At 41.5% G+C, this 27,432-nt stretch overlaps 1 protein-coding gene across 2 annotated transcripts in view; it reads left to right on the top strand.

The window, feature by feature from the left end:
- Positions 1-27,432, top strand: part of GUCY1B1 (guanylate cyclase 1 soluble subunit beta 1) — a 69,547-nt gene that overhangs the window by 29,470 nt on the left and 12,645 nt on the right. For both annotated transcript variants that reach the window (XM_075930115.2, XM_075930114.2), the window contains exons 5-10: positions 1,882-2,079; positions 18,308-18,538; positions 18,833-18,949; positions 22,351-22,484; positions 23,323-23,520; positions 27,080-27,317. In XM_075930115.2, coding sequence (XP_075786230.1) covers positions 1,882-2,079; positions 18,308-18,538; positions 18,833-18,949; positions 22,351-22,484; positions 23,323-23,520; positions 27,080-27,317 — 1,116 coding nt within the window. The remainder of the gene's footprint in view (positions 1-1,881; positions 2,080-18,307; positions 18,539-18,832; positions 18,950-22,350; positions 22,485-23,322; positions 23,521-27,079; positions 27,318-27,432) is intronic.

The following is a 27,432-nucleotide window of genomic DNA, read 5'->3' as shown; positions in this document are numbered from 1 at the left end:
ATGACTCTTCTGAGTCCCTTCTTAATAGACATCTTCCAAAGCTTCTAGATATCCAAGATTCTCCTGAGGCGGACACACTGGAAGAACAGCTTGATTGGCACCCTTTCATGCAATCCCCAGTGAATTTCCCATCTGAGCACCTTTCCAGCTCTCAAGCTCCCCACTCACCTGTAGTTTTTCAAGCAATTATAGAGTTGGTCTCTACCTCTCAAGGGGAATGTTTCTGGTCCCTACAAATGTCTGCAAGTGGTTGGTTCCATGTATCTTCACCATTGTATTCATGGTAATGGCTGGGCTCTGTTGAGGCCACAGATTTTTGCCTCCAGTTTTAATTTCAGGTAGTGATATATCATTGCAATAAAAATACAAATGGATTACAAAATAAAAAAAGTAAAGAAGGATGTTCCAGGATGCATGCATCCCAAGGAATTCATTTATAAGAGACTCATTTCCTTTGGAGGCCTTCCAAGAAAAGCAGCAGCTGTTCAAGCTACCATCACAACTTTGAAGATCTACAGATGTTAAGAAAAGGGAAGTGATCCATTCTGCAAATTTAGAACATCTTCATTGTACCCTTAACTGGCAAAAATCACAAAACAATACCCAGTGCGGGAAAGTGTTAAAGTGGAAAAAATGTAGGACAGTGCTAACCACCCATTAAATGGAGAGAATATACAATCTTGACAAGAATATTGGTAGATAATTACCTGGCTTGTAATACTATTCGGCCAGTCTGGTTATCCTTTCTATCTAAGGCTATGTTTACACTTGCACTTGCTCGACAAATTGAGCATGGATGCTTAAACTCCTCTCCCTGTGAATAGCAAAGTTTTGCCACTGCAAGTGCACTTGTGAATGCTGCTTTGTCACCAGAAGCACTCTCTTGCCAACAGACTTTTGCCATCTCTGACTTTTAGCGACAGGGCTGTGTTAACACAGCCTTCTCACTAAAAGCTGTGTAGTATAGATATACCCTAAGCTATTACAAAGTGAATAGAAAAATGACTCCATAGCCGTAGTCTGATTCTGATCCCAATTTCCAGTTTATGAGACACGTTTCCTATCCAGAGAATAATTTACTTTTTCCAAAGTTTGAGATTTATCAAAGAAAATGTCTGGGACATAAAGAGAGTTTAAAAAAGCAGAGCTGTTTTGTTTAAAGGTCTCACTTTTTAAAGTGCTTTGTTTCAACTACGTTCTGTTCTAGAATTAATTTGGATTCATTCACTTGTTCTCAATGAAATCATGTGACTGAACAATTTTAGAAAATGTGGTAGATTAATTTTAAAGATATTAGCTCTACAATTTCTAACTTTGAAAACTCTTTCTTATATACTGGCAGAGCTTATAAACTTTTGTTAATGTTTAAAAATGCATCACTACTCTACTCTTTCATTAGAAACATTAACAAAGGCTGTTTAACTTTAAGCATGTGAAATAAAAAAACAAGACTTGGAAATGTAGCACAGTCCAGTAATTCTCTTTTCTCTGTTAAGTGACTTTTACTGGCATTATTTTCAGTGCCAATCATAGACTAAACTCATGGTCAGATGTGTGGTCCCCCAGCAGTGGTACCCTCAGCACTCTTCCCAGAAGTTAAAAACAGCATTGCAACCTGCCTAGAAGCCTTGCATGAGGGTCTGAAACTTGCTGACAAAAACCCACAAAAATTGTTATTATTATGGACATGGAGGGGCCAGAGTAGCCAGGAAATGTGTTGAATCAATAACGTATATACCTACCTAAATATTGATAGAGATATTGAGATATAGATGTAGTTTAGGTCTTTAAAACTATTACTTGAACTACTTGTATTCTCAAATTGGTGGTTTGCCACAGTCATGAATTCTATTCTGATATGTGTGTTTTTTATCCCTTTAGAACTTGGATGCTCTACATGACCATCTGGCTACTATTTATCCGGGTATGCGTGCCCCTTCCTTTAGGTGCACTGATGCAGAAAAAGGGAAAGGACTCATTCTGCATTATTATTCAGAGAGAGAAGGACTTCAGGATATTGTCATTGGAATAATCAAAACAGTAGCTCAGCAGATCCATGGTACAGAAATAGATATGAAGGTAATATTTCCTGGTATGTTCTGATTGAATGTTGATTTCATTCATAATATTGAAAGCGCTATATGATATAATGGAAAATAATATTTTTTTATCCTCATTACCTTCCCCCTTATCAATCTAATACCTTCAAGGTCACCTGTCTTTGCCCTGAATATACCCCTGTACTAGCAACAGAAAAGGAGCATGGCATAGGAGCCCCTGTACCAACTGACATCTCCCTATACTGGTAGGATCCTCCAGTGATATTATCTGACAATTTTAGGACTGCTTTTCACTAACCAGAACACCATGTCACAGCATAAATGACGATATAGACCAAGAAATGAAGATTAATATGTCCACTTGAAACTGCAGAGAGAATGTTGCATTGGAAGAATGTAAATCCAGCTTGCTTGCCATTTGGCCGGGATACCAGAGGAAGCACATCTAGCACAATGTACCATGGAATCTTTAATGGCAATAAGTGTTCAGGAGCTCTCTTTTAAAAAAATATCTTGCTTATGAGAAAGATTACAACTGTTCTGTCTCTTTAGTACCACAATGGTACATTGATTCAGAACTGTCTCTGGAGTGCTACCTACTGACTCACTAGCACTATTCATGTTTAACCGGGAAATATGTCAGTCTGGTGCTGAACAGCCTAGTATTAATTTTCATATAGTTCAGTTTTCCAGTGGCTCATGACAATAGCCAGTAATCCAAAGAAAGAAAAAAGAGGTACAGAGATGATGTTTCAGTGCTAGGTAGGCAGGATTCTTCTGTCAATATAGCTACAATCTCTTGGAGAGGTGGACTAATGACAGTGACAAAAGATCCCCTCCCATCTCTGTAGTGAGTGTGTATACTGAAAAGCTACAGCAGTGCAGCTGTGACAGTACACCAGGGGTGAGCAATAATTTTTCATGGGGGCCACTCCAACATTTTGGAAAGTGGTCAAAGGCTGCACTCTTCCATGGTATTAATGGAGCAGGTGCAGGGTTTGGTATGGACGTTGGATGTAGGAGGGAGCTTGGGGTAAGGGATTGGGGTGCAGGAGGGAGAATGGAGTCTGGGAGGGAGTTTGGGTGAAGGAGGCAGTTGTGACCTATGGCAGGGAACTGAGGTGCAGGGTTTTAGGATGCAACCTAGGGTAAGCAGGGATTGTGATCTTGGGCAGGAGATTGGAGTGCCAGATCTGCGGCAATGGATGCATGTGGAGTAGCGGGGCAGGAATGGGGGGCAGAGGGTTGGGGGGAGGAGGGAGGACCTGGGGTGCCAGAGGCAGGTTCTGGCTAGGAGACTTAGTAGCAGAGCTAAAGGCTTGCAGAGCTTAAATGTTTCTGTCTGCTCGGACATGTGCTTGAGTGAGTAAATCAGCAGGAGTGTTATGCTTCATGGCTGCCTGTTATTCAAACAGGCAGCTCTCATTGACCAGTTTCTGCCCAAATCTGGCCAATGGGATTGTGCTGGAGGAAGGAGCAGCATCTGAATCTTCCCCCCTCTCCCCACCCCTCCGGACTCATAAAAAGAAAGCGCCGTGTAGCCATGTTTCTGAGCAGCATGTGGGACAAGCAGGGGAGCCTGCCTGGGGCTCCCGACTGTCTCCATGGGCTGGATCTGTTGGCTTGGTGGGCTGGATCTGGCCCAAGGGCCGTATTTTGCACAGGCCTGCTCTATACCATGTTTAGAAAAGACATACCCTTATACTCTTATGTACTGCAGTCACTTATGAAGATGTGATTTGGGCTCCTAAATCCCTTCCTAAACCCCCTTAGTGTCTCTCTGGGATAATAGAAAATATTAATCCATAACTGGATCAGGCCCAATCCTGTTTATATCATATCAGTTGCAAGTCTAAGGGAATGTAACCAATAGAAGACCAGTGTTTAAAAGTGTTTGACAATTACAGTAATTATCAGCATGGATCAAACAATTCTTAGCAAGTGAGCAAAAAAATAAACAGATAATCTCCTTACACTCCAGGCATTTTTTCAGCATCCTTCTAGTAACACATCAGCATATATTTTAGTAAAGTTGCATTCCACTATTACTCCAAAACCAAGAGTGATACTTGGTTTTACTTTGAATCTGGTTTAACCTGAGACTTAAATATACAGTTAACACAGAGTAGGTATAAACTTCTATGCTTGTTTCTAAAGCATGTTTGGTTTATTCATTCAGCAGGATCATAGAAATGTGGGGCTGGAAGATACCTTGAGAAGGCATTGAGTCCAGCTCCCTGCACTTAGGCAGAATCAGGTTAACCTAGACCATGCCTGATAGGCATTTGTCAAACCTATTCTTTAAAACCTCCAGTGACAGGGATTACACAGCCTCCTTGTAAGCCTATTCCAGAATTCTATCCTTTAATTAGAAAGTTTTTCCTAATATCTAATCTAAATCTCCTTTGCTGCAAGTTAAGCCCATTGTTTCTTGTCCTGTCCTTGGTGGAATTATTCATTGAATTAAAAGGAAAAACATTATCTAACTCGTATGATATATTTATTGGGGAATGGATGACCAATAGATTGGTAATGAGAAGCTGGAGTCTAGGTTTTGGGTTTCTTGTTAAATCCAACAGAAGTTTGTACAGGTTGCACCTCTAAAATCCGTGATTCTCTGGTCTGGCAACATCCGTGGTCTGGCATGACCATGGATGTTCTAGGAGCAAAGTCCTGGCATGCTGCAAGGGTGTGGGGGCCTGAAAGCCAAATTGTGGCTCATCTGGGCTGCGGGGTGGGGAGGCATGCAGCTCCATGGGACTTTGGCAGAGAGGTAGAGTGCCTGGAGTCTGCTCATAGCTCAGCTAGGTTCTGGGGGGAACCAGGAAGTGGGTGCTGGCAGTGGGAGGGCTGGCATGGGGAGGGCTGGTGTAGGGGCCTGTAATGACCTCCCCTGGTCCTGAAAAATCCCTCATCTGGGACCAGTCAGGTCCTGAGGGTGCCGGACCACGGAGGTCCAACCTGTAGTGATGGAAATTTCTCGTCTCAGAGTGGTGGTCTCAGTTTGCATTCTAGAGGACCTTTGATGAATGAACAGATATGCAGAAATGAGCAACCTGCTCCACACTGGAAGTGGGGGTTCCTCCAGACCAGTGTTGAGACAGGAGTGGGAGTAATGTTGGAAAGCTTGCATTAATACTGCTCATCCTGTTCTGTGGAGGGAAAGAGGATGTTCATCTCCACAGACATCAATCTAGCACTTTTCAGGCACAATAAATACACTAACGAGAATAAATATTGAAAGTGGATTTATTTTTTCTCATTAACATTATCTCCTCAAAAGAGCATTCCTTATTTTAGTGTTTTCATTACTGAACTGATATTAAAAATAAACTGACCAACATCAGTCTAAACTATTATAACTGTACATAGCATTTAATTTAAATCCAAAGACATTCCAAATTATGAGAACCAGAGGCATAAAGTCCTTATTATAAATTAATCAGTAGTCATGTACTTCTAAACTGTGAAATGTACACACTGTTTACATACCATAAGAACTGAATAAATTGCACTTCACATTTGTTGATTTGTTAATGAAACATTATTCCTAATTGTAACAAATAATGGGGCTTACTTTAAAATGGCATGTGGCCTCCATCCTCAAATGAACTTTTCTCTGGCTCTGCAAGATGAATTCTGACACCCCTAATTGCATTAAATAGCACCTTATTCCACGAATTGTCCTACTGACTTCAGTGGCATTTATTTATGGAATAAGATGCTATTTAGTCTGAGATGATGGGTCAGAATCTTTCCCTCAGTATCACGGCCACAGCTTATTCATGAAAACAAAGTGTATGTGTGTGTATATATATATATATATATATATATATATATATATATATATATATATATATATATATATATATACACCAATGGTCAAACATTAATCACACACATAGGCCTGCCAATGGTGGGGGGTGGGAGGAGGACTCAATTGCCTTGGGGCCCGGTGATTCAGAAGGGCCTGAGGCTCTCAACCACTGTAGCTGTGGCAGCAGCTGGAACCCTAGACCCTTTAGTTGCTGCTGTAACACTACACAGTACGCTCTGGACAGTGCTAAGGGTTGGCTGAGTGGGGAGGGGGCATGGTGCGTTCTGGGAGGCTATGAGGGATGGCTGCCCTCCCCGTCCGTTCTTTCCACCCAAGGGCCCACCCCTTCTGGGAGGGCAGAGCCATCCTCTAGGGGCCCAATAAAGCTGTTGCCTCCCCGCACAAATATTTTCCAAATAAACACTTCAAAAATCACTTGGAAAAATAAGGCCATAAACAATCAGTTGTATATTTTTACCATAATTCCACATACCAAGTTTTGCTTAGTGTTTCCATGTTCCGTCTTTTAGTAACATATTTCTTTTATGTGATTCATAATATGTCCCATCCACCCCTGCTATGATCAATGACAGCCATATGTATAATTGGAATCTATTAAACTTTCAAGATTCCATTCATACTGACAGAACTTGACCAATCAGATACAAATTATGAGCTTTACTTTATATATATAAATTCTCTTGTCAATGGATTAGCAAGAGTATGTCTACACTGCAAAGTTTTTTCGGAAAAAAACACTGTTTTTCCAAAAAAAAAGTGGTTTTTCCAAAAAAGCTTAATTTATGTCCACACTGCAATCACATTATTTTGAAAAAAAAAATGACAAAAGAACGGGGTTTTTTCCAACATTGGTAAACCTCTTTCTACAAGAAAGAGGCCTTCTTCTGAAAGAGCTCTTTTGGAAAAAAATGTGTGTGGACGGGGAAGAGGGAGTTCTTTCAAAAGAAGAGGAAAGAGGGAAAAGCACAGGTGCCCTGATGGCCACTCCTTCCATGGTAATCACAGCTTAAATGCAGGATAGTGTCCATTCAGTGTCCATCCTACTGCCAAATGGATGGCTACCCTTTTTTACATTTAATTACTTTATCATCTGAGCTTTTTATAGGTGTTAGAGCAAATGCTAAAACAAATCTGTTGGTTGAAAGAATAAAAGATAATGCACAATATTAAGTCTCTTTTTGCGTAGAGGTTTTGTATATGGATAGTTCTGCTTATGTCTGCAAGGAAATTGCTCATTCAGGTCACACACATCAAGTTTCTATGAAATCTATAGCAAATTTTAAGTGATTTTCAGTATAAATAGTTTTGTTTCATTAAGTCATTAGATCCTATGTGGTGGTTTACTATGGCCATCATCTTCTGTTTTCTGAGAGTGTACAGCTCTGAAATTTGCAGTTCAATCCATCCCTTGCCACAAACAGTGATCGAGAGAGACTCTAAGTGTTCATGTATTTTAAAAACAAATTCAAGATTCTAACTCTTCTGGTTGCAAAGGCTAAGACACACACAGCTCCGACCCTGCCAATCACATAAGAGACAAGGACAAAGAAAGATTGAAGAAAAACACAGTTTTTACTTTGGCAAAGATTGTAACTTCAGGAAAGTGTGCCCGTTATTTCGAAAAATATCTCAAAATAACAGGTGGCTTGTGCAGACATGGGGTAGCTATTTCAGGATAACTCTGGTATCCTGAAATAGCCGTACAGTGTAGATGTACCCTAAATTTCAACTGAATTTGTATATATGGTCATAAACTGAAGAATGGTGCCCCTCTTCAATTTTTCTAAGACACAACAGTAGATGAAACCAGTGGGATCAAGATTAAACATGTTTGATGTAAGACTGTATTTATTATTTGCTTTATTTCTTTTAAAGTTTAGTGGATAACATTTATATAGATGCTGTTTTTGCAGAAGGTGAATGTATGTAGATCAGTTGCAATAATGTTTGCATTTCATAAAGCTGAAATACATGTCTTGTCATATGAGATCCACAGTATAAGCCAATAAATACTTCTAAAATTATTCTGATTTTTCCAAAGCAAAGAGGGCTTCAAGTACTCTTGGGCAATATTTCCAATTACTTGGACCAGACTTAAGACATTTTCAAAATGGTCATTCTCTTCAGTAGTGTTGAGACTTTTCATTTAGCTAAGTAGGGACATATTCTGAAGATGCATTTGGTTGCAAAACTCAGGGGGCAGAAACAGCTAGATACTCTCTTTGAAGCTGGAAGGACAATTTGTCTGAATTTTAACTGTAGTTACCATAGTGATTGAGCTCTTCTACTTAGCAGATTGATATCACTTACCAACTAAAACCACACAGGGAAAAGAGAAGAATTAAACTTGACTCCTGGCTTTGTCACTGCTGATGCTGATCTCTCATTTATCAAGCTTTGATAGCATCTTCTTTGGAAATATTTACATAATGTTGGAATTCTGTGGCTTGTAAACTTGATTATAATAATAAGACATTGTCCTCATGTGCTCGAGATTTATACCAGTGATATTAGGTCAGTCATTTTGGGCCAGACCCCATAAATGTCATCTGAAGATTTGGCTCAGTTTGTTTTGCCTATATTTGCCTGGGTGAAGCTGAATGCAGAATTTAGATGCATGTTTAAATACTCAGAAGTTTAATTTTAAAGAAGGCACACAAGCAAAAGGACATGGTACATACAGAAAAAGTTAATAAAATTTAACTAGTATGAAATCAATAGGGTTGTATAGAAACTACTATAAAAATCTGTACAATTTAACAGAGAATATAATCCGTTCTATAGGTTTTGAATAATCCTATAAAATTTTATTGTGGTAATATAATATTCCATTCAATTCTTTAAAATCAACAGAAAGGATATAGTTTTCTATTAAATTCTTTATGGAGGATTCCAGAACAATACCTAACCTTGTCTCCAGTTTTAATAGGCAGCTGAATACACTGTAATCTAGGATGTGATCCAGAGTGCATTGAAAATAGTTGAACAACTCCCAATGACTTCAATGGGCTTTGGCTGAGGCATTTAATTATCTTGTTTGTTTCTTACATTTCCTCTATATTCAGTGATGGAGATGTTCCCTCTTTCTATACATGGATGAGTTGCAGTTGCCTTTCACGGTGCTGCCTGTTAAGTGCTCACATCAAAGTCAGTATTCTACATTGTGTTTCTGACTGTATCTTTGTGCTGCTATTGACATGTTTACATTCTATAAAGGTTAAGAGATTAGCACAGCACTTCCACACAGTAGCATGCTGCCTTTATTAAACTGAAAGCTTGCTGTTGCTGTGTCTGTGTAAGGTCACAACTCAGCCCTAGCTAGATGACTCAAGATATATGAAGTGTATATGATATAGCAGTGGTTTTTAAACTATGTTCTGCAGTACACTGGTATGCCACAGAGAACAGAGTTCAAAATGGCCGCCCTTAAAAGGGGCAGGTGATCCTTTTTTTTTTTTTTTTGGTCAGTAACTCCCCCCCACCCCTTTTTTTCCCCGTCAACAAAAAATCCTTGGTGTTTCTCATAAAAAAATTGTTTGGTGTTCCTCGGTCTTAAAAAGTTTAAGAAACACTGTGATATAGTCATTCTGATACCTCCTTCAATATGATAGGACTTTGGCAATTAGCATTTGCTTTCACCCACACTCTTTGATTCCTATGCTGATGCAGCACATTGGAGATTTGGGTGAATGAAATTGCTTTACTGAGATGTTTAGTATAAAAAGCTAAAAATAGATTGCCAATTGCTAGTCTTTTATGGCTAGTGTTTTATACTGAATCCAAGCATTTATTGGTTGATTGTTTTTAATGGCTTTGTTACCGATAAGAAAAGATGTAAACCTGTAAAGAGGTTCAGCATGACAGCAGAGAACTAGAGAGACTATCGTGAGGTGATATTATTCATGTAGTTGGAAGATATAGTATTCAACTGCAAATTTTCTTGGAATATGAGATTTAAAAAATAGTTTCCAAACTATTTGCTTTCAAAAAGAAAAGTTTTTCACCCAAGCTATACAAGTTTTCCTGGTTGTGATACATGAGATTTCTTAGAAGTGGGATCCAAATTCTAGGCTTTAATCCCATGGAAGTCATCAATGGAAATGATAATCTGGAAGACCTAGTTTAATGGTATCCCTAGCCTCTGTTTCTCTGGAAGTGCGTGACAGGGGAGGGATCACATGAGGATTTCCTGTTGTGATCCCTCGCTCTGGGGTATCTGAGATTGGCCACTGTCGGCAGACAGGGTACTGGGCTAGATGGACCTTTGGTCTGACCCAGTATGGCTGTTCTTATGTTCTAATGTTTTTAATGAAGATGATACCTCTATGGATTTTTGAAGAGGTTAATCAGTTAAATTCTAGCGGCCCAGTTGTCCCTATCAAAAAACAAAACAAAACATTTTGTGGCCAATAAAGAGAAACCCTTCCTTCCCTTCAGAACCACCAATACTATCTAACTACAGTGTGGCTATAGCCTCTTTACTTCTTTCAAATACAGAGTAATGATCTCTTGGAAGATGAAGGGGTAGTGGTCACTTAAACTCTGAATTCACAAAAAACAAAAGTCTAAGCCTCACTGGCACTTTCAAAAATTCACAGATATTGTTTTCCTTCATGTGGCAACAAGTAATTTCCGAACTCATATATATTCTAGGCTCTCCAGCTGTGACTGCTTGCTACAAATCCTTCCACTGCAGAGCTGGCGCTCCACATTGATAATGCACATACTGAGCAGCATGAAGCTTAAACTAATCCACCAGATAGACAAAGGGAGTTAATGACATCTTTTATAGGACTGCAGAAAGGAAGGATGGGCTGGTGTGTAATGCACAAGACTGGGAGTCCAAAGAACTCTATCACACCTTTTCTCTGTGTTAAATGGTGACTTGTAGTTATATGAGTGTTTTCTAAGATATTTGTGGCTTAATTCTTTGATGTGTGTAAAGCATTTTGAGATCCTTAGACCCTCCCGATGTCAGAAGAGAACAATAATAGAGAAGTAGCCGTGTTAGTCTGATCTTACAAAAACAAAAGGAAAAACTATGTAGCACTTTAAAGACTACAAGATGGTTTTATAAGTGATGAGCCTGTTACACATTGTTTCTCCATGCAAAAATGGGAAGCAAATTTTGTAACATTCTTGCCTGTGCTGTTAACACACATGAATTATGATGATTCAGAGAGGGGGAAAGACCTCTCAATATGCTATGTATTTAAGTGATTGCATTTGTGGTGCATAATAATTTGTGCCAATATCTTTAGTTTAAATGTCCAGAGTGTTTTGGAACATTTCAAGATATATCTGCTCACCTCAGAACTCCTAGGTTGTGTCTAGACTGGCAAGTTTTTCCGGAAAATCAGCCGCTTTTCTGGAAAAACTTGCCAGCTGTCTACACTGGCCGCTTGAATTTCTGCAAAAGCACCGACTTCCTACTGTAAGAAATCAGTGCTTTTTGTGGAAATACTATGCTACTCCCATTCGGGCAAAAGTCCCTTTTGCACAAAGCTTTTCCAGAAAATCATGCCAGTCTAGACGTAGCCCTAAAGTCTTGTTTTTCTGTGTTTTGATCTTGTATATTTTAAGACTTTTAGTTTATTTTTTAAAAGGGATGTACAATGCATTCTTGAATCCAGGTTTTTGTATGGTTAACTGGATTTTTTGAACATGACTAGGAACTATGGCTTTCAGTCTTGATTTACGCCTCACTGAAATATATAGGATTGCTCAGGGTATAAGTTTTAATGTTCACTGAAGTCAATGGGGGAGTATCTCACTGATGTTAATAAACCTTGCATTAGGCCAGAAGTGAAGACAGAATTGAGCCTAATATATTCCAATATATTGCTGCTAAACAATACTGCAAAGACCTGGAAGATAATAAGGTGACGATAGGTAACAGCCAGCATGGATTTGTAAAGAACAAATCATGTCAGATCAATTGACAGCTTTCTTTGATAGGATAACGAGTCTTGTGGATAAGAGACAAGCGGTGGATGTTGTATACTTAGACTTTAGTAAAGCATTTGATGTGGTCTCACATGACCTTCTTATCAATAAATTTGACATATACAACCTAGATGGGGCTACTATAAGGTGGGTGCTTAATTGGCTGGATAACCATTCTTAGGGTACGTCTACACTACAACGATAATTCGAACTAACTTAGTTCGAATTAGTTAATTCGAACTAAGCTAATTCGAACTAATGGATCTAGACTAAAAAACTAGTTCGAATTAGCGTTTTGCTAATTCGAATTAGCATGTCCACATTAAGTGGACCCTGAACCAGGCTTAAGGATGGCCGGAAGCAGTGCCAGCAGGGCATCAGAGGAGGACTTAGAGCGTGGAGATGCTGTCTCAGGCTAGCCGAGGGCTGCGCTTAAAGGGTCCCGACATCCACCCCGGACAGACAGTTCTCAGGGGTGCCCCGCTTGAAAAGCAGTCCTGGCTTGGAGTGCCCGGAGTACCCACACTGGGCACATCACAGCACTCGGCCATCAGACCGGCTGCACTTGCTGCAGGCTGCCATCTGGGGAGAGGAGGGCAATCGGGGGGCTGCAGGAGAGCTTCCACCCCAAAAGCCCGCAGAGCCAGCCCAGTCCTCCCCATCGGGGGCTCGTGCCCCATTCCTCCCTCACCTCCTTCCACTTACCCTTCCCTAGCCCCTTTTCTTGATGTACAAAATAAAGATAACGTGTCTTCCAAAATGGAATCTGTCTTTATTGAACAAAACTGGGGGAGACTGGGAAAAGGAGGTGGGAGAGGGGAAGAGAGAGGCTGGGAGAGGGGAGGGCAACTAAAATGATCAGGGGTTGGGAACAGGTCCCATATGAAGAGAGGCTAAAGAGTCTGGGACTTTTCAGCTTAGAAAAGAGGAGACGGAGGGGGGACAGGATAGAGGTCTCTAAAAGCAGGAGTTGGGTGGAGAGGGTGCATACAGAAAAGTTCTTCATTAGTTCCCATAAAGAAGGACTAGAGGACACCAAAGGAAAGGAATGGGTAGCAGGCTTCAAACTAGTAAGAGAAAGTTGTTCTTCACAAAGCAAAGAGTCAACCTGTGGAACTCCTTGCTGCAGGAGGCTGTGAAGGCTACAACTAGAACAGAGTTTAAAGGGAAGTGAGATCAAGTCATGGAGGTTGGGTCCATGGAGTGGTATTAGCCAGGGGGTAGGAGTGGTGTCCCTGCCCAAGGTTTGTGGAAGGCTGGAGAGGGATGGCACGAGACAAATGGCTTGGTCACTGTCTTCGGTCCATCCCCTCCAGGGTCCCTAGTGGTGGTCGCTGTCGGCAGACAGGCTACTGGGCTAGATGGACCTTTGGTCTGACCCAGGACGGCCATTGTAAGCTCAGGGCTCAGGATCGGGGGTCTCAGTGGACCCCCGTGATTCTCTTGCACACCTGCTCCTGGGTGGCCAGGCTGGCAGCTCTCCTGCCCTGGCTGGCACTTTCCTGTGCCTAGTGCGGAGATCGTGGACGAGGTCCACAATGTCCGCACTAGCCGAGGCGGGTGCCCACCTCTCGCGGTCCCGGGCAAGCTTCCGGGAGCCGCCAGCCTGGTCCCGGGAAGAGGGGGAGGGCTGGGGGGCATCGGGTGGGTGGCTCGATCTGTGCCAGGTGCAGGGTCTGCTGGCTGGGTGCTGGCAGGCTTGCACCTGGCACGGGCACCATAGCCAGCCCGTGCCACTTTAAGGGGTCCGGGGCCGGGAGGGGGGCAGACAAGTTTCCCTGGTGTTGGCCAGAGTGGCCACCAGGGAAACCTGGGGAGGGCTAGCCTCCCACTACTTCGAATTAAGGGTCTACACAGCCCTTAATTCGAACTAGTAAGTTCAAACTAAGCTTAATCCTCGTGGAATGAGGATTACCTAGTTCGAACTAAGCGCTCCGTTAGTTCGAATTAAATTTGAACTAATGGAGCGCTAGTGTAGCGCCTATGAAAGTTAGTTCGAACTTTAGTTCGAACTAACTTTGTAGTGTAGACATACCCTTTGAGAGTAATTATTAATGGTTCACAGTCATGCTGGAAGAGCATAACAAGTGGGATTCTGCAGAGGTCTGTTTTAGGATCTATTCTGTTCAATATCATCATCAGTGATTTAGATATTGGCATAGAGAGTACACTTATTAAATTTGGGGATGATACCAAGCTGAGAGGTGTTACAAATGCTTTAGGGTAGAGTCACAATTCAGAATAATCTGGACAAACTGGAGAAATGGTCTGAAGTTAAGAAGATGAAGTTTAACAGAGACAAATGCAAAGTATTCCACTTAGGAAGGAACAATCAGCTTCACACATACAGAATGGGGAGCAATTGACTAGGAAGGAGTACTGCTGAAAGGAATCTAGGGGTCATAGTGGAACAGAAGCTGAATATGAGTCAACAGTGTGACACTGTTGCAAAAAAAGCAAACATGATTCTGGGATTCATTAACAGGAGTGTTATGAGCAAGACACTAGAAGTAATTATTGCACTCTACTCTGCACTGATTAAGCCTCAGTTGGAGTATTGTGTCCAGTATTGAACACCACATTTCAAGAAAGATTTGGGGAAGGTCCAGGGAAGAGCAATAAAAATGATTAAAGATCTAGAAAACATGTCCTATAAGGGAAGGCTGAAAGAATTGGGCTTGTTTAGTTTAGAAAAGAGAATACTGAAAGTGCACATGATAGCTGTTTTCAAGTATCTAAAAGGGTGTCACAAGGAGGAGGGAGAAAAATTGTTCTTCTTGGCCTCTGATGATAGGACAAGAAGCAATGGGCTTAAATTGCAGCAAGGGAGGTTTCAGTTGAACATTAGGAAAAACTTCCTAACAGGGTGATTAAACACTGGAATAAATTGCCTAGAGAGGTTGTGGAATCTCCATCACTGGAAATATTTAAGAGCAAATAGACATCTATCAGGAATGATCTAGAAGCTGCTTGGTCCTGCCATGGGTGCAGAGGACTGGAATTCATGACCTCTTGAGGTTCCTTCCAGTTCTAGTATTCTATGATTCTAAGTGATCTCTGTCACCCATTCCCAGCTTCTAACAAACAGAAGATAGGCTCACCATTCCTGCCCATCCTGGCTAATAGCCGTTGATGGACCTATTCTGCATGAATTTATCTAGTTCTTTTTTGAACACTGATAAAATCCTTCCTTTTGCTTGTTTTAAACCTTCAGCGTATTGATTTCATTTGGTGACCCCCTAGTTCTTGTGTTATGAGAAACTTTTATTTATTCAATTTTTCCATTCCAGGCATGATTTTATATGCATTTTAATACATTATTTAATTATGCAATCTTTAATTACATGTTATGTGTTTAATTCTGAAGGCTGGGTAGGCGAGGAGAATGGAACTGCTACACAGAGCCAGAAGTTAAAGGAGTGGTATATTCATTATGTTACAATCTTGAATTACATGATTATATTTTTTTAGACAGGACTACTATCTCATAAGCAAACTAGGGAAATTTATCTACCTGAAATTACAGTAAACTGGATGCACATTTGATTGAAAGAGTGCACTCTGAGAATAGTTACCAGTGGTTTGCTATCAAACTAAGAGGATATATCTAATAGAGTCACTAATAGACTAGAGAGTATCTACATATTACATTTGCAGATGACACAAAGGTAAGAGCAGTAACAAGTATTTTGGTGGATAGCATTAACATTCAAAATGATGCTGACAATTTGGAGAATTGGTCTGAAATCCGCAAGATGACCTTCAATAAGGCAAATGCATCGTACTACTCTTGGGAAGGAAAAATCAAATGCACAACTACAAAATAGGGAATAACTGGCGAAGCAGCTGTAATGCGGAAAAGGAGTTGGGATTATACTGGATCACAACTTGAATATGGGTAGAGCCCTGCAAAGTTACAAATGTCTACCTATGGATGCGGATAGACATCGGCATTTGCTGATCTGCTGGTCTCTGCTCCCAGTAGACGGTGTGACCAATGGAGATGTTTCTTTTCCAAACTGAAAAGTCCCAGTCTTCTTTATCTATACTCTTATGGAAGCTATTCCATACCCCAAATAATTTTTGTTGCCTTTTTTTGATATTTTCCCATTCCAGTATATCTTTTTTGAGCTAAAACAACTGCACTTCCACACAGTGTTCAAGATCGGGTGTACTGTGGATGTATATAGAGGCAGTATGATATTTTCTCTTATTTTAAAAAGGGACAAATAATGATTTCCAATGTGTTGTTTGCTTTTTTGACAGCCACTGCACATCGAGTGGCTGTTTTCAAAGAATTATCTACAATGACTCCTGGATTTCTCTCTTTAGTGGTAATAGTTAACGTAGACCTCATCATTTTATTTGTATAGATGGGATTAGGTTTTCCAATATGCATATTGCCAACTCACTGTTGACACTTTTCTCCAGATTATTTATGAACATGTTGAATAGGACTGGTCCCAGTACAGACCTCTGGGGGACGCCTCTAGTTACCTCTCTCTGTTCTAAAAACTAATAATTTATTTCTACCCTTTGTTTCCTTTCTTTTGACTAGTTATCAGTCCATGAGAGGACCTTCCTTTTTATCCCATGACAACTTACTTTATTTAAGAGCCTTTGGTAAGAAGACCTTTTCAAGGGCTTTCTGTAAATCTAAGTACACCCTATTCACTGGATCTTCCTTGTGCACTTGCTTGCTGACCCCCCCTCAAAGAATTTTAGTAGATTGGTGAGACATGATTTCCCTTTACAAAAACTACATTGACACTTCCCTAACAAATTATGTTCATCTTTGTATCTAACCGTTCTGTTCTTTACTATAGTTTCAACCAATTACCTGGTACTGAAGTTAGATTTTCCAGCCTGTAATTGCCAGGATCACCGTTAGAGCCCTTTTAAAAAATTGACATCACATTAATTTATCCTCCAGTCATTAGATACAGCAGCTGATTTAAAGGATAGATTACAAATCACAGTTCGTAGTTCCGGAGTTTTGCATTTGAGTTCCTTCAGAACTCTTGGGTGACTGCCATCTGGTCCTGGAGACGTATTACTGTTTAGTCTATCAGTTTGTTCCAAAACTTCCTCTAATGACACCTCAATCTGGGACAGTTCCTCAGATTTGTCACCTAAAAGAATAGCTCAGGTTTCAGAATATACATCACATCCTCAGCCAGAAAGACCAAAGCAAAGAATTAATTTAGTTTTTCCACAATGATCTTATTGTCCTTGAGTGCTCCTTTAGCCTGTTAATCTTCCAAGGTTTGCTAGGACTCAGAGAGAGCTAAGTCCTAAAAGTAGGCTGGGGTTAGATGGTTTGGTGCCTTACAAACCTGACCTGGAACCAGTTAAGTGTTTAGTGTTAAAGGATATGTATGATGGGGGAAAAGCACGCCTTTCTAGTAAAAGTTTAATAAAAGCTGAGGCCTGTTGCTTAATTCCATGGATATGTCTGTCCTCATTTCACTACTGCGTCTGCATCAATCAACACATTCTCACATGTCATAACAATTTGTTAAAAAAGAAAACCGCATATAGTTTGTTAAAGGCTCACACTTGTGTATACTTTAGTTTGTTAAAGCCTTGCTCTATAATAACAGAGATTGAGTTACAAATGGGAATAGCCACATGCTTTTCTTTCATTTATTTCTACAAAGTGAGGAGTAATGGGGAGCTAGTTCTTTGTTATAAGCCAGCTATTTACTATTATATTTATGTTCTGCCAGACATCATAGACTTAATCTACCTTCACTGGTGCAAGTTCTAATTACCCCTCCTTGAGCTATCTGGTGCATCTCCAACAAAGGAAGGGTTGGGAATTGGTAGCTGGTTGGTTTTCTTCTTCTTCTTGGAAGTTCAACAGGGGAGGGAAGTATTATACTATTGAAGAGCCCTGGCAGTGAAGTCTGCCAAAGCCATGTGCTGCATGAGTCTATCCTTAGATTAGCCATGATCTCTCCCCTGACAGCATTATCTACCATTGGGAATCCATTGACCAGCTGCAGGCCCCCACAGAAATAAAGGTGGAGGTGGTTTGGGCAATGCAAAACCTTCCAGGGGGACTTTCCCTCACAAGGGTTCCTGTCTTCTGGGCTATACCAGCAGAGCTAAGCATAATCTATGGCTGAGTATGACTCCATATTTTCAGGATCTTCAGTTGGTGCAGAAATATCTGTTTAATTTAGAATTTACAATTTATATTTGAATGGCCTTCAGTTAGTCCCAAGAGCCACTGTGCTTTAACAAATAAATGCTTCCCCCTCCCCCTTCACTTGTAGAAACTTTTTAAAACTGGAGATTTATACGGAAATACTGAATTAATGTAAGAGCTGGAACTCATTATTTTGGTATTTATGTATCTATTTTCTCTAACTGTGTTCTTGTCTTTGCAATGGAATTGCAGTTATTGACACATGATGGAGATTATTGCTTCCTGCAGTCTTTCTCTTCTTTTGTCCAGGTCATTCAACAAAGAAATGGAGAGTGTGACCACACTCAATTTTTAATAGAAGAGAAAGAGTCTAAGGAAGAGGACTTTTATGAAGACCTTGACAGATTTGAAGAGAATGGGACCCAGGAGTCCCGCATCAGTCCTTACACTTTCTGCAAGGCTTTTCCTTTCCACATAATATTTGACAGAGACCTGGTGGTCACACAGTGTGGCAATGCTATATACAGAGTCCTTCCACAGGTCAGACCATTGTCTTATGTGGGCAGCTGTTACTAGTGTTTTAGATATTATTTTAATAACAAGACTCAAGTGATATTATATTTTCATATTTATTTGTGATAAACCATAATTTAGTCTAATATTTTATATAAAAAATTTATACCTGCATTCTTTAGGTCAATAACTGTAAAACTCTTCTACCTTATGTTGTATATGCAGTGAAAAATACACTCACTATGTGAATATTTTCTGGTTGTAGAAAAATCCTTTATTTCCTGAGCTAATGAGCTTCTTTTTGTCTTGTTTATGTTTTAGCTTCTGCCAGGAAACTGCAATCTATTGTCAGTTTTTTCCTTGGTTCGGCCTCATATTGATATTAGTTTCCATGGGATCCTCTCACACATCAACACTGTCTTTGTATTGAGGAGCAAGGTAATCAAATAATATTCATCTGGCTTTTGCATAAGTAATTTTACAGAGATATGAGAACACTCAAAGGCCTTCAGCAAAAATCTTTTGCACAGTAGTAAGCCCTGAGCCCATTCTGTGTCTTGGGCCAAGAAAAAGCCAGATTCATGAATTCATATGTTGTTGTTAGAATAGGCTGTAGGAGCAGATACAGGATGGTGCGTATTTTTGCACCTATGATCAGAGCCCTGCAAATCCAAAGATATCCGCTTTAAATCATGGGTATTTGCATGCATGGATATGCACGTGGATCTCCATGGCTCATTTTTGTAGATATGGATGTGGATACACATTTTGTATCTAGAATCCTACAAATCTGAGGATATCTGGTTTATATAGGCGGATATCCACAGATGTGGATGCAAATATCTGTGAATAATTTTTTGTAGATGCAGATTTGGATAACTTTTATGTGTGCAGGGCTCTGTCTATAATGTCTTCTTTATAAAAGATGATCCTGTACAAATAAATGACTTTGCAGAAATGCAGCCTTCCACTAGAAGTAACTGAATGACAGCCGCTGCTCCTGATTTTGGAAGGGAAGCAACTATGCAATAGTTTGGGAGTACAGTATTTAGGCATATCATTGTTTGGACACACACAGACACAGTCTCTCTCTCTCTCTCTTTCTCTCTCTCTCCTCCACCTCTTCCTCCCTCCCCCCGACTACTCAAGTAGTTGAATACCTGATAAGCCTAGGCTTACTGAGTAATCAATCCACTACTCGAGTAGTTTCATTCCCTCTCCCTTGCTGCCTCTGTCTCAGAGGCAGCAAGGCGGGGATGGACACAGGAGCTGTTTCCCCCAGCACCATCTCCATGGTGTGGAGGGGAAGGGGTTGGAAGGGAATCGGAGCTGCAGCAGTCTGAGGGTATGTCTACACTACAAAGTTAATTCGAAGAAACAGACGTTAGTTTGAAATAACTTTAATAGGCACTACACTACCGCTCCGCTAGTTCGAATTTAAATCGAACTAGCGGAGCGCTTAGTTCGAACTAGGAAAACCTCATTTTACGAGGATTAAGCCTAGTTCGAACTAGCTAGTTCAAATTAAGGGGTGTGTAGCCCCTTAATTCGAACTAGTGGGAGGCTAGCCCTCCCCAGCTTTCCCTGGTGGCCACTCTGGCCAACACCAGGGAAACTCGTCTGCCTCCTCCCGGCCCCAGACCCCTTAAAGTGGCACGGGCTGGCTACGGTGCCTGTGCCAGGTGCAAGCCTGCCAGCACCCAGACAGCAGACCCTGCACCTGGCACGGATTGAGCCACCCACCCGATGCCCCCCAGCCCTCCCCCTCTTCCCGGGACCAGGCTGGCGGCTCCCGGGAGCTTGCCCGGGACCGCAAGAGGCGGGCACCCGCCTGGGCTAGTGCAGACATCGTGGACCTCATCCACGATCTCCGCACTAGGCACAGGAAAGTGGCCGGCTAGGGCAGGAGAGCTGCCAGCCTGGCCACCCAGGAGCAGGTGTGCAAGAGAATCAAGGGGGTCCACTGAGACCCCGGACCCTGAGCCCTGAGCTTACAATGGCCATGCTGGGTCAGACCAAAGGTCCATCAAGCCCAGTAGCCTGTCTGCTGACAGCGGCCAACCCTAGGAACCCTGGAGGGGATGGACCGAAGAAAGTGACCAAGCCATTTGTCTTGTGCCATCCCTCTCCAGCCTTCCACAAACCTTTGGCAGGGACACCACTCCTACCCCCTGGCTAATACCACTCCATGGACCCAACCTCCATGACTTGATCTCACTTCCCTTTAAACTCTGTTCTAGTTCTAGCCTTCACAGCCTCCTGCAGCAAGGAGTTCCACAGGTTGACTCTTTGCTTTGTGAAGAAGAACTTTCTGTTACTAGTCTGAAGCCTGCTACCCATTCCTTTCCTTTGGTGTCCTCTAGTCCTTCTTTATGGGAACTAATGAAGAACTTTTCTGTATGCACCCTCTCCACCCCACTCATGCTTTTAGAGACCTCTATCCTGTCCCCCCTCCGTCTCCTCTTTTCTAAGCTGAAAAGTCCCAGTCTCTTTAGCCTCTCTTCATATGGGACCTGTTCCCAACCCCTGATCATTTTAGTTGCCCTCCCCTCTCCCAGCCTCTCTCTTCCCCTCTCCCACCTCCTTTTCCCAGTCTCCTCCAGTTTTGTTCAATAAAGACAGATTCCATTTTGGAAGACACGTTATCTTTATTTTGTACATCAAGAAGAGGGGCTAGGGAAGGGTAAGTGGAAGGAGGTGAGGGAGGAATGGGGTACGAGCCCCCGATGGGGAGGACTGGACTGGCTCTGCGGGCTTCTGGGGATGGAAGCTCTCCTGCAGCCCCCCAATTGCCGCCTCTCCCCAGATGGCAGCCTGCGGCAAGTGCAGCCGGGCTGATGGCCGAGTGCTGTGATGTGCCCAGTGTGGGCACTCAGGGCACTCCAAGCCAGGACTGCTTTGCAAGCGGGGCACCCCTGAGAACTGTCTGTCCGGGGTGGGGGTCGGGACCCTTTAAGCACAGCCCTCGGCTAGCCTGAGACAGCATCTCCACGCTCTAAGTCCTCCTCTGATGCCCTGCCGGCACTGCTTCTGGCCATCCTTAAGCCCGGTTCAGGGTCCACTTAATGTGGACATGCTAGTTCGAATTAGCAAAACGCTAATTCGGACTAGTTTTTTAGTCTGGATCCGTTAGTTCGAATTAGCTTAGTTCGAATTAATGTTGTAGTGTAGACATACCCTGGGATCCGGTGCGAGTCAGAACTGTTCAGTCCCAGCTCGCACCAGGTCCCATACCTAACCCTGCTGCGGCTCTGCATTTAAATGTTGTGAGAGCTGGGTGGTTCTTACTACATTTAAAAGGCAGAAATACAGTATTCCGGGATCTGGCATGAGCCAAGACTGTCGATTCCCAGACCTACCCCTGCTGTGTCTTTGTATTTTAAATGTTGCATATGCCGAGACAGGATCAGACCACCAGTTTGATGACGTCTAACAGAAAAAGGCGGACAAAACCAGCAAAGTGCATGCATGCTGTGTCAGTGTCAACATTAGGCAAGTAACAAAAACATGATGGAGATGAAAGAAAGTCAGCATAAGCTTAAGTATCAAATAATTGTGAAGAAATCAGAAAAAAGTGTCGAGTAATAGGGATGGCAAGAGCAAGTAATGGATATAGGAAGCTTTAGATAAGTTAATAATACTGTAGTTGGCAAGTTCAAGAAACTAGTTCATTTGATCTTCAGTGTAATGTAGTCTATGATTTATGGATTGATTCCAGGCATCCTGAGCTTACCTCTAGTGAAGGTTTACATGTGTCTGTTTTCATGCGCACTTTTGTTTGATGAAGTTATACAGGAATCATTATTATTATTTAATTATTACTACTTTTTCATTAAAAGGAAGGTTTGTTGGATGTAGAAAAGCTGGAGTGTGAAGATGATCTAACTGGCACGGAAATCAGCTGCTTACGCCTCAAAGGTCAAATGATCTACTTACCTGAAGCAGACAGTATTCTCTTTCTTTGTTCTCCAAGGTACTTTAAGTAATAAAAATACTTTGCTGAATAGCCACCAAATTGCAAGTGTCACTAAATGTGTATAAAACTCACTGGAACAGATTCTGTTCTATGTTATAGTAGTGCAAGCTCATTGTTATAAGTGGGTTGCACATAGAGAATAGAATGGTGCATTTAAAAATTATTCATTTCAACCTTTGGGTCATAATATCCCATCTATTTTTAAGCAGAACATCTCATTAACTGAGTGGCTTAATAAATCATGATATTTGGGTTTTGAATTTTATAACACTAAGAAGAACTAGGAATCAGTTTCTCAGTTGGTGATGTATAATAGTTTCAATGCAATTTTCACAGTGAGATGCACTGATATTTAAAAATCACTTGAAAAATTAATTTAGAAAATAAATTATGTAATGGACTCCATGTCCTAGCGTGACAACTATCATCTTCATTTTGACAAAGGACCTTCAGAGCTAAAAGCATGAACCTGTGTAGTTTGAGTTAAAGGATCAGTCCTCTACATAATACATTTATATCCTATGTGGAACAGGTACTTGTGGATACTGGTAACACATGTTAACCAGTAGGTTCCACTAACATTGCTGCTGTTTGTAATTTTTAATCAGCGTGCTGTATTACACATAAATATATACATTAATGCATACAATTACAAGATAGATGATGGAAGCCACTTGTTTTACCTCATTTCCAAAAGTTTCATTAACAATATTAGCTCACTGTTTACCCATTTAACCCCACTACTTCTACTAACCAGTATTTTAAAGAGTTCCTTAGGCAAGTTTATTTTAATGTGCATTTCATTTATAATAAAGTACATTTTTCTGTATAACAGTGTGATGAACTTGGATGATTTAACCAGAAGGGGGCTATATTTGAGTGACATTCCATTGCATGATGCTACCCGTGACCTAGTTCTTTTGGGAGAGCAGTTCAGAGAGGAATACAAACTAACTCAAGAACTGGAGATCCTCACAGACAGACTTCAGCACACACTCAGAGCCCTAGAAGATGAAAAGAAAAAGACAGACACGTAAGAATTAATTTCTAGTTTTAATCTGAAACAAAAACAAAAAAATGCTGGTAATTGCAGAGCAAAGAGAGCACAAACTCTTTTTTCTTTATAATATATAATGAAGGCTCTCATTCAGCAGCTGCAATATAGAATACCACACACACAGAAAACTGAAGAACAGTCCCTTCTTTGCTGTGGAGAGCTAAAAACTAAAGTGAACCAACAGTATCCATAACTTTAGAAATGATCTAAGCAAGCAGTGATCCAGGAAAACATCTTAATGAAGCTGCATTAGGACGAGCCAGTGACAAATTGCCAGTGATGCAGAAATCACTCTGTAATTTACTTTGGGGCCTGTAAATAAAGGAGATAATTCATTTGAAATAACACTGAGAGAAATAATAAAATATTAAGGAATTCATGATCTGTCATATGGAACATTTAATTATGAATTTGAGCATGACAGAAAACACAATCAGGGTACAAGAAATTTGATTTTCTTATTTGAAAACTGAATCATAGTCTAGAGGCAGAAGAGGAAACAATTCTACCCATGGTTGTCAGAACAGAGTTACAGCAAAAATGACAGAAGTTTAAAATTTAGTGTAGAAATAGGATTCAGCCATCACATTTTTACTTATGAAAGTAGCCCCTTGCTCATGCAAGTAGTCCCATTAAAATCTCTCTTTTGGATTTGATATACAGGCAGTCCCCGAGTTACGTGGATCCGACTTATGTCGGATCCGCAGTTACGAATGGGGTTTGCTGCCCGTCTCCCAGGAGACCAGCAGACCAGGGAGACGGGAAGCAAAGCCTCTGATGACGCTGGCAGCGGGACAGCCGCGGTGCGTCCGGGCTGTCCGCTGCCCGCGTGCTCCGCGGCTTTGCTCCACGTCTCCCCAGACCAGGGAGACGGGGAGCAAAGCCGGGGAGCACGCGGGCAGCGGTCCTCCGCCCGGGTCCTCCGTGGCTTTGCTCCGCGTCTCCCTGGTCTGCTGGTCTCCAGCAGACCAGCAGACCAGGGAGACGGGGAGCAAAGCCACAGAGGACCTGGGCAGCGGGACCGTGGTGCGTCTCGGTCCCCCGCCCGTGTCTCCCTGGTCTGCTGGGGGCGGGGCGCAGCTAGTACTCCCCCCTCCCTCCCCAGCAGTCCAGGCTTTTCTCCGGACGCCTGTGGTAGAGCAGCTGGGGAGCTGCCGGTTGGTCCCGCAGCGCCGCTCTGGGCGCTACTGGATCAACCCGGCAGCACCCCAGCTGCTCTGCCCCAGGCGTCCTGATTCAGCTGCTGCTGAAACTGACCAGCGCTGACTACAGGAAGCCCGAGGCAAAGTTGCTCTGCCCCGGGCTTCCTGGAATCAGCCGCTGATCAGTTTCAGCAGCAGCTGACTTGGGGACGCCTGGGGTTCTTAAGGTGAATCTGTATGTAAGTCGGAACTGGCATCCAGATTCAGCCTGTTGAAACTGATCAGAGGCTGATTCCAGGAAACCTGGGGCAGAGCAACTCTGCCTCGGGCTTCCTGTAGTCAGCCGCTGGTCAGTTTCAGCAGCCACTGAATCTGGACGCCAGTTCCGTCTTACATACAGATTCAACTTAAGAACAAACCTACAGTCCCTATCTTGTACATAACCCGGGGACTGCCTGTACCTGGCTAGAATTCTATCTTCTTCTTTGTACTCAGAGATGGTAAGAACCAAGTTGCAAGATATCCTGTGTGCCATTGCATAATTGAGAGAGGAAAAACGCCTTGTACTCCCTTCCCTGCCCTTTTGCCACACATGCAGAAGGTACCACAGTCATAGCCCTGGTCTACACTAGGGAGTTATTTTGAAATAACAAGTGGAGTGTCCACATTACCAAGCCCATTATTTCAAAATAAGGTGCCGGCTTTTTTTAAGTAACTCCAGCTTTCAATGAGGAATAATGCTTATTTTGACATAGTTATTTCGAAATAGCTGTAATGTGGATGCTCTACTGTTGCTATTTCGAAATAACTATTTCCCAGAGTCATTCAAAGTAATCATTTCCTAGTGCTTCCTGGGGCTCTAAATCGAGGTAGCCTGTCCACATTAAGGCTACATCTACACTGCACCATTATTTCAGAATAAGCTATTCTGGAAGAAATACTCCAAAATAGCTTATTTTGAAATAGTGCATCTACACTACAGGAAATTCTGGAAAAAGCCCAAAGCAGAATCCTCTAATGTCTATGTACTACCCCAGGAAGCAGTGAGGAGTAATTATTTTGAATGGCCTGGGGAAGGAGCTATTTCAAAATAGCAGCAGTGGAGCATCCACACTACTGCTATTCTGAAATAGCTATTTCGGAAGAGGCGTTATTCGTCATGGAATGAGGTTTACAAATGTCGAAATAAGCCGCCAATTATTTCAAAATTATTTCAAAATAATAGACTAGCTGCGTAAATGCTCTCACAGTTATTTCGGAATAATGGACATTATTCCAAAATAACGGGAGCCTGCCTCGGACTAATTTTGAGACTTCCTGTAATGTGGACATGCTATTTTAAAATAGTTATTTTGGGAGTAGTTATTTCAAAATAAGTTATTTCAAAATCATTTCCAAGTGCAGACATGCCCATATCTATCACCTGCAAGAGAGTTTAGCATTGTGTAGGAAGATCGGGAATGTGTTTTAAACCAGTTTAAGTAGGTCCAGTAATTGAGACTGTGCACTTTGATGTGTTTTAAATCAAATAATTTCAGAGAATTCCAACTATTATTCTTTGGGAAAGTGCATCAATCCATTATTCTTATTTTTGTTCCTTATCTTTCTCCTCCTGTTTCTTCTTAACTTTCATGTCTCTCTTAACCTGTAATATTTACAGGCTCCCAGAACCTTAAAATGCAAAATTTTAGATTCCAAAGTAGTATCATTTAATCTGTGTCACTATCAGATATTTTTGTTAAGCAATGAACAGTTAGTGCTTTGGCAAATTGCTGAGTCTGAATTCTGTACAGGGACAGATGAAAAGCTGTATGGGATGAGCATGAGGGTAGAATATGGTCTTATGTGTAGGATTTAGTTTTTAATGTGCATGGTGATTTACAATACACACTGGTTTCTTTTTGTCCTATTCACTGTTCGATTTAAAAAAAAAATGTAATAAACCATAAGGGCCAGATACACTGATAGTGTAAATTGGTGAAGATCCACTGAAATCAGTGGAGCAAAACCAAGTTACATGAGCTGAGGATCTGGCCAATGTACTTTAGGAATAGGAATAGGTAATACCAGGTTTCTTTAACAGATTGTGATAAAAGAATTACTAACATATTTCTTGGTAGTTACATGGTAATTTTAATCTACTAGCATGTGTGTTTGTAATGTAATAGCTTTAACCGTATGAACCGTACAGATGCATATCCGATCCTGCTGTTTAAGGAGTAGATACTTCAGTATAAGCCCATATCACTAACAGTTGGATATGACTACTGTATAATAACACGTTAGGGAAATATTTGGGTCATATTTAAGTATTGCATTAATATTCTCTCTCTCTCTCTCTCCCCTCTCTCTCTCTCTCTCTTTCATATCCTTTGCTTATTTTACATGTCTAGATTGCTGTATTCTGTGCTTCCTCCATCTGTTGCAAATGAACTGAGACACAAGCGGCCTGTGCCAGCTAAGCGGTATGATAACGTGACCATTCTGTTCAGTGGCATTGTTGGATTCAATGCATTCTGCAGTAAACATGCCTCTGGAGAAGGAGCCATGAAAATTGTTAATCTTTTAAATGACCTTTACACAAGATTTGACATTCTAACTGATTCACGAAGGAATCCATTTGTTTATAAGGTAAATATGAGATTTGTGGGCATTGCTACTGTTTTGCTATCAGGTAGTGTCATAAAATAAATAAAATATCTGTACAGTCCATTGAAATTCAGACATTATTACAACTTTGGTATGG

This window comes from Pelodiscus sinensis, chromosome 4 (genome assembly GCF_052426305.1).
Source record: "Pelodiscus sinensis isolate ZL-2025 chromosome 4, ASM5242630v1, whole genome shotgun sequence".
In the NCBI taxonomy this organism is placed as follows: domain Eukaryota; kingdom Metazoa; phylum Chordata; order Testudines; family Trionychidae; genus Pelodiscus; species Pelodiscus sinensis.
The sequence above is the reverse complement of the archived record's forward strand: the minus strand, read 5'-3'. Positions and strand labels throughout refer to the sequence as shown.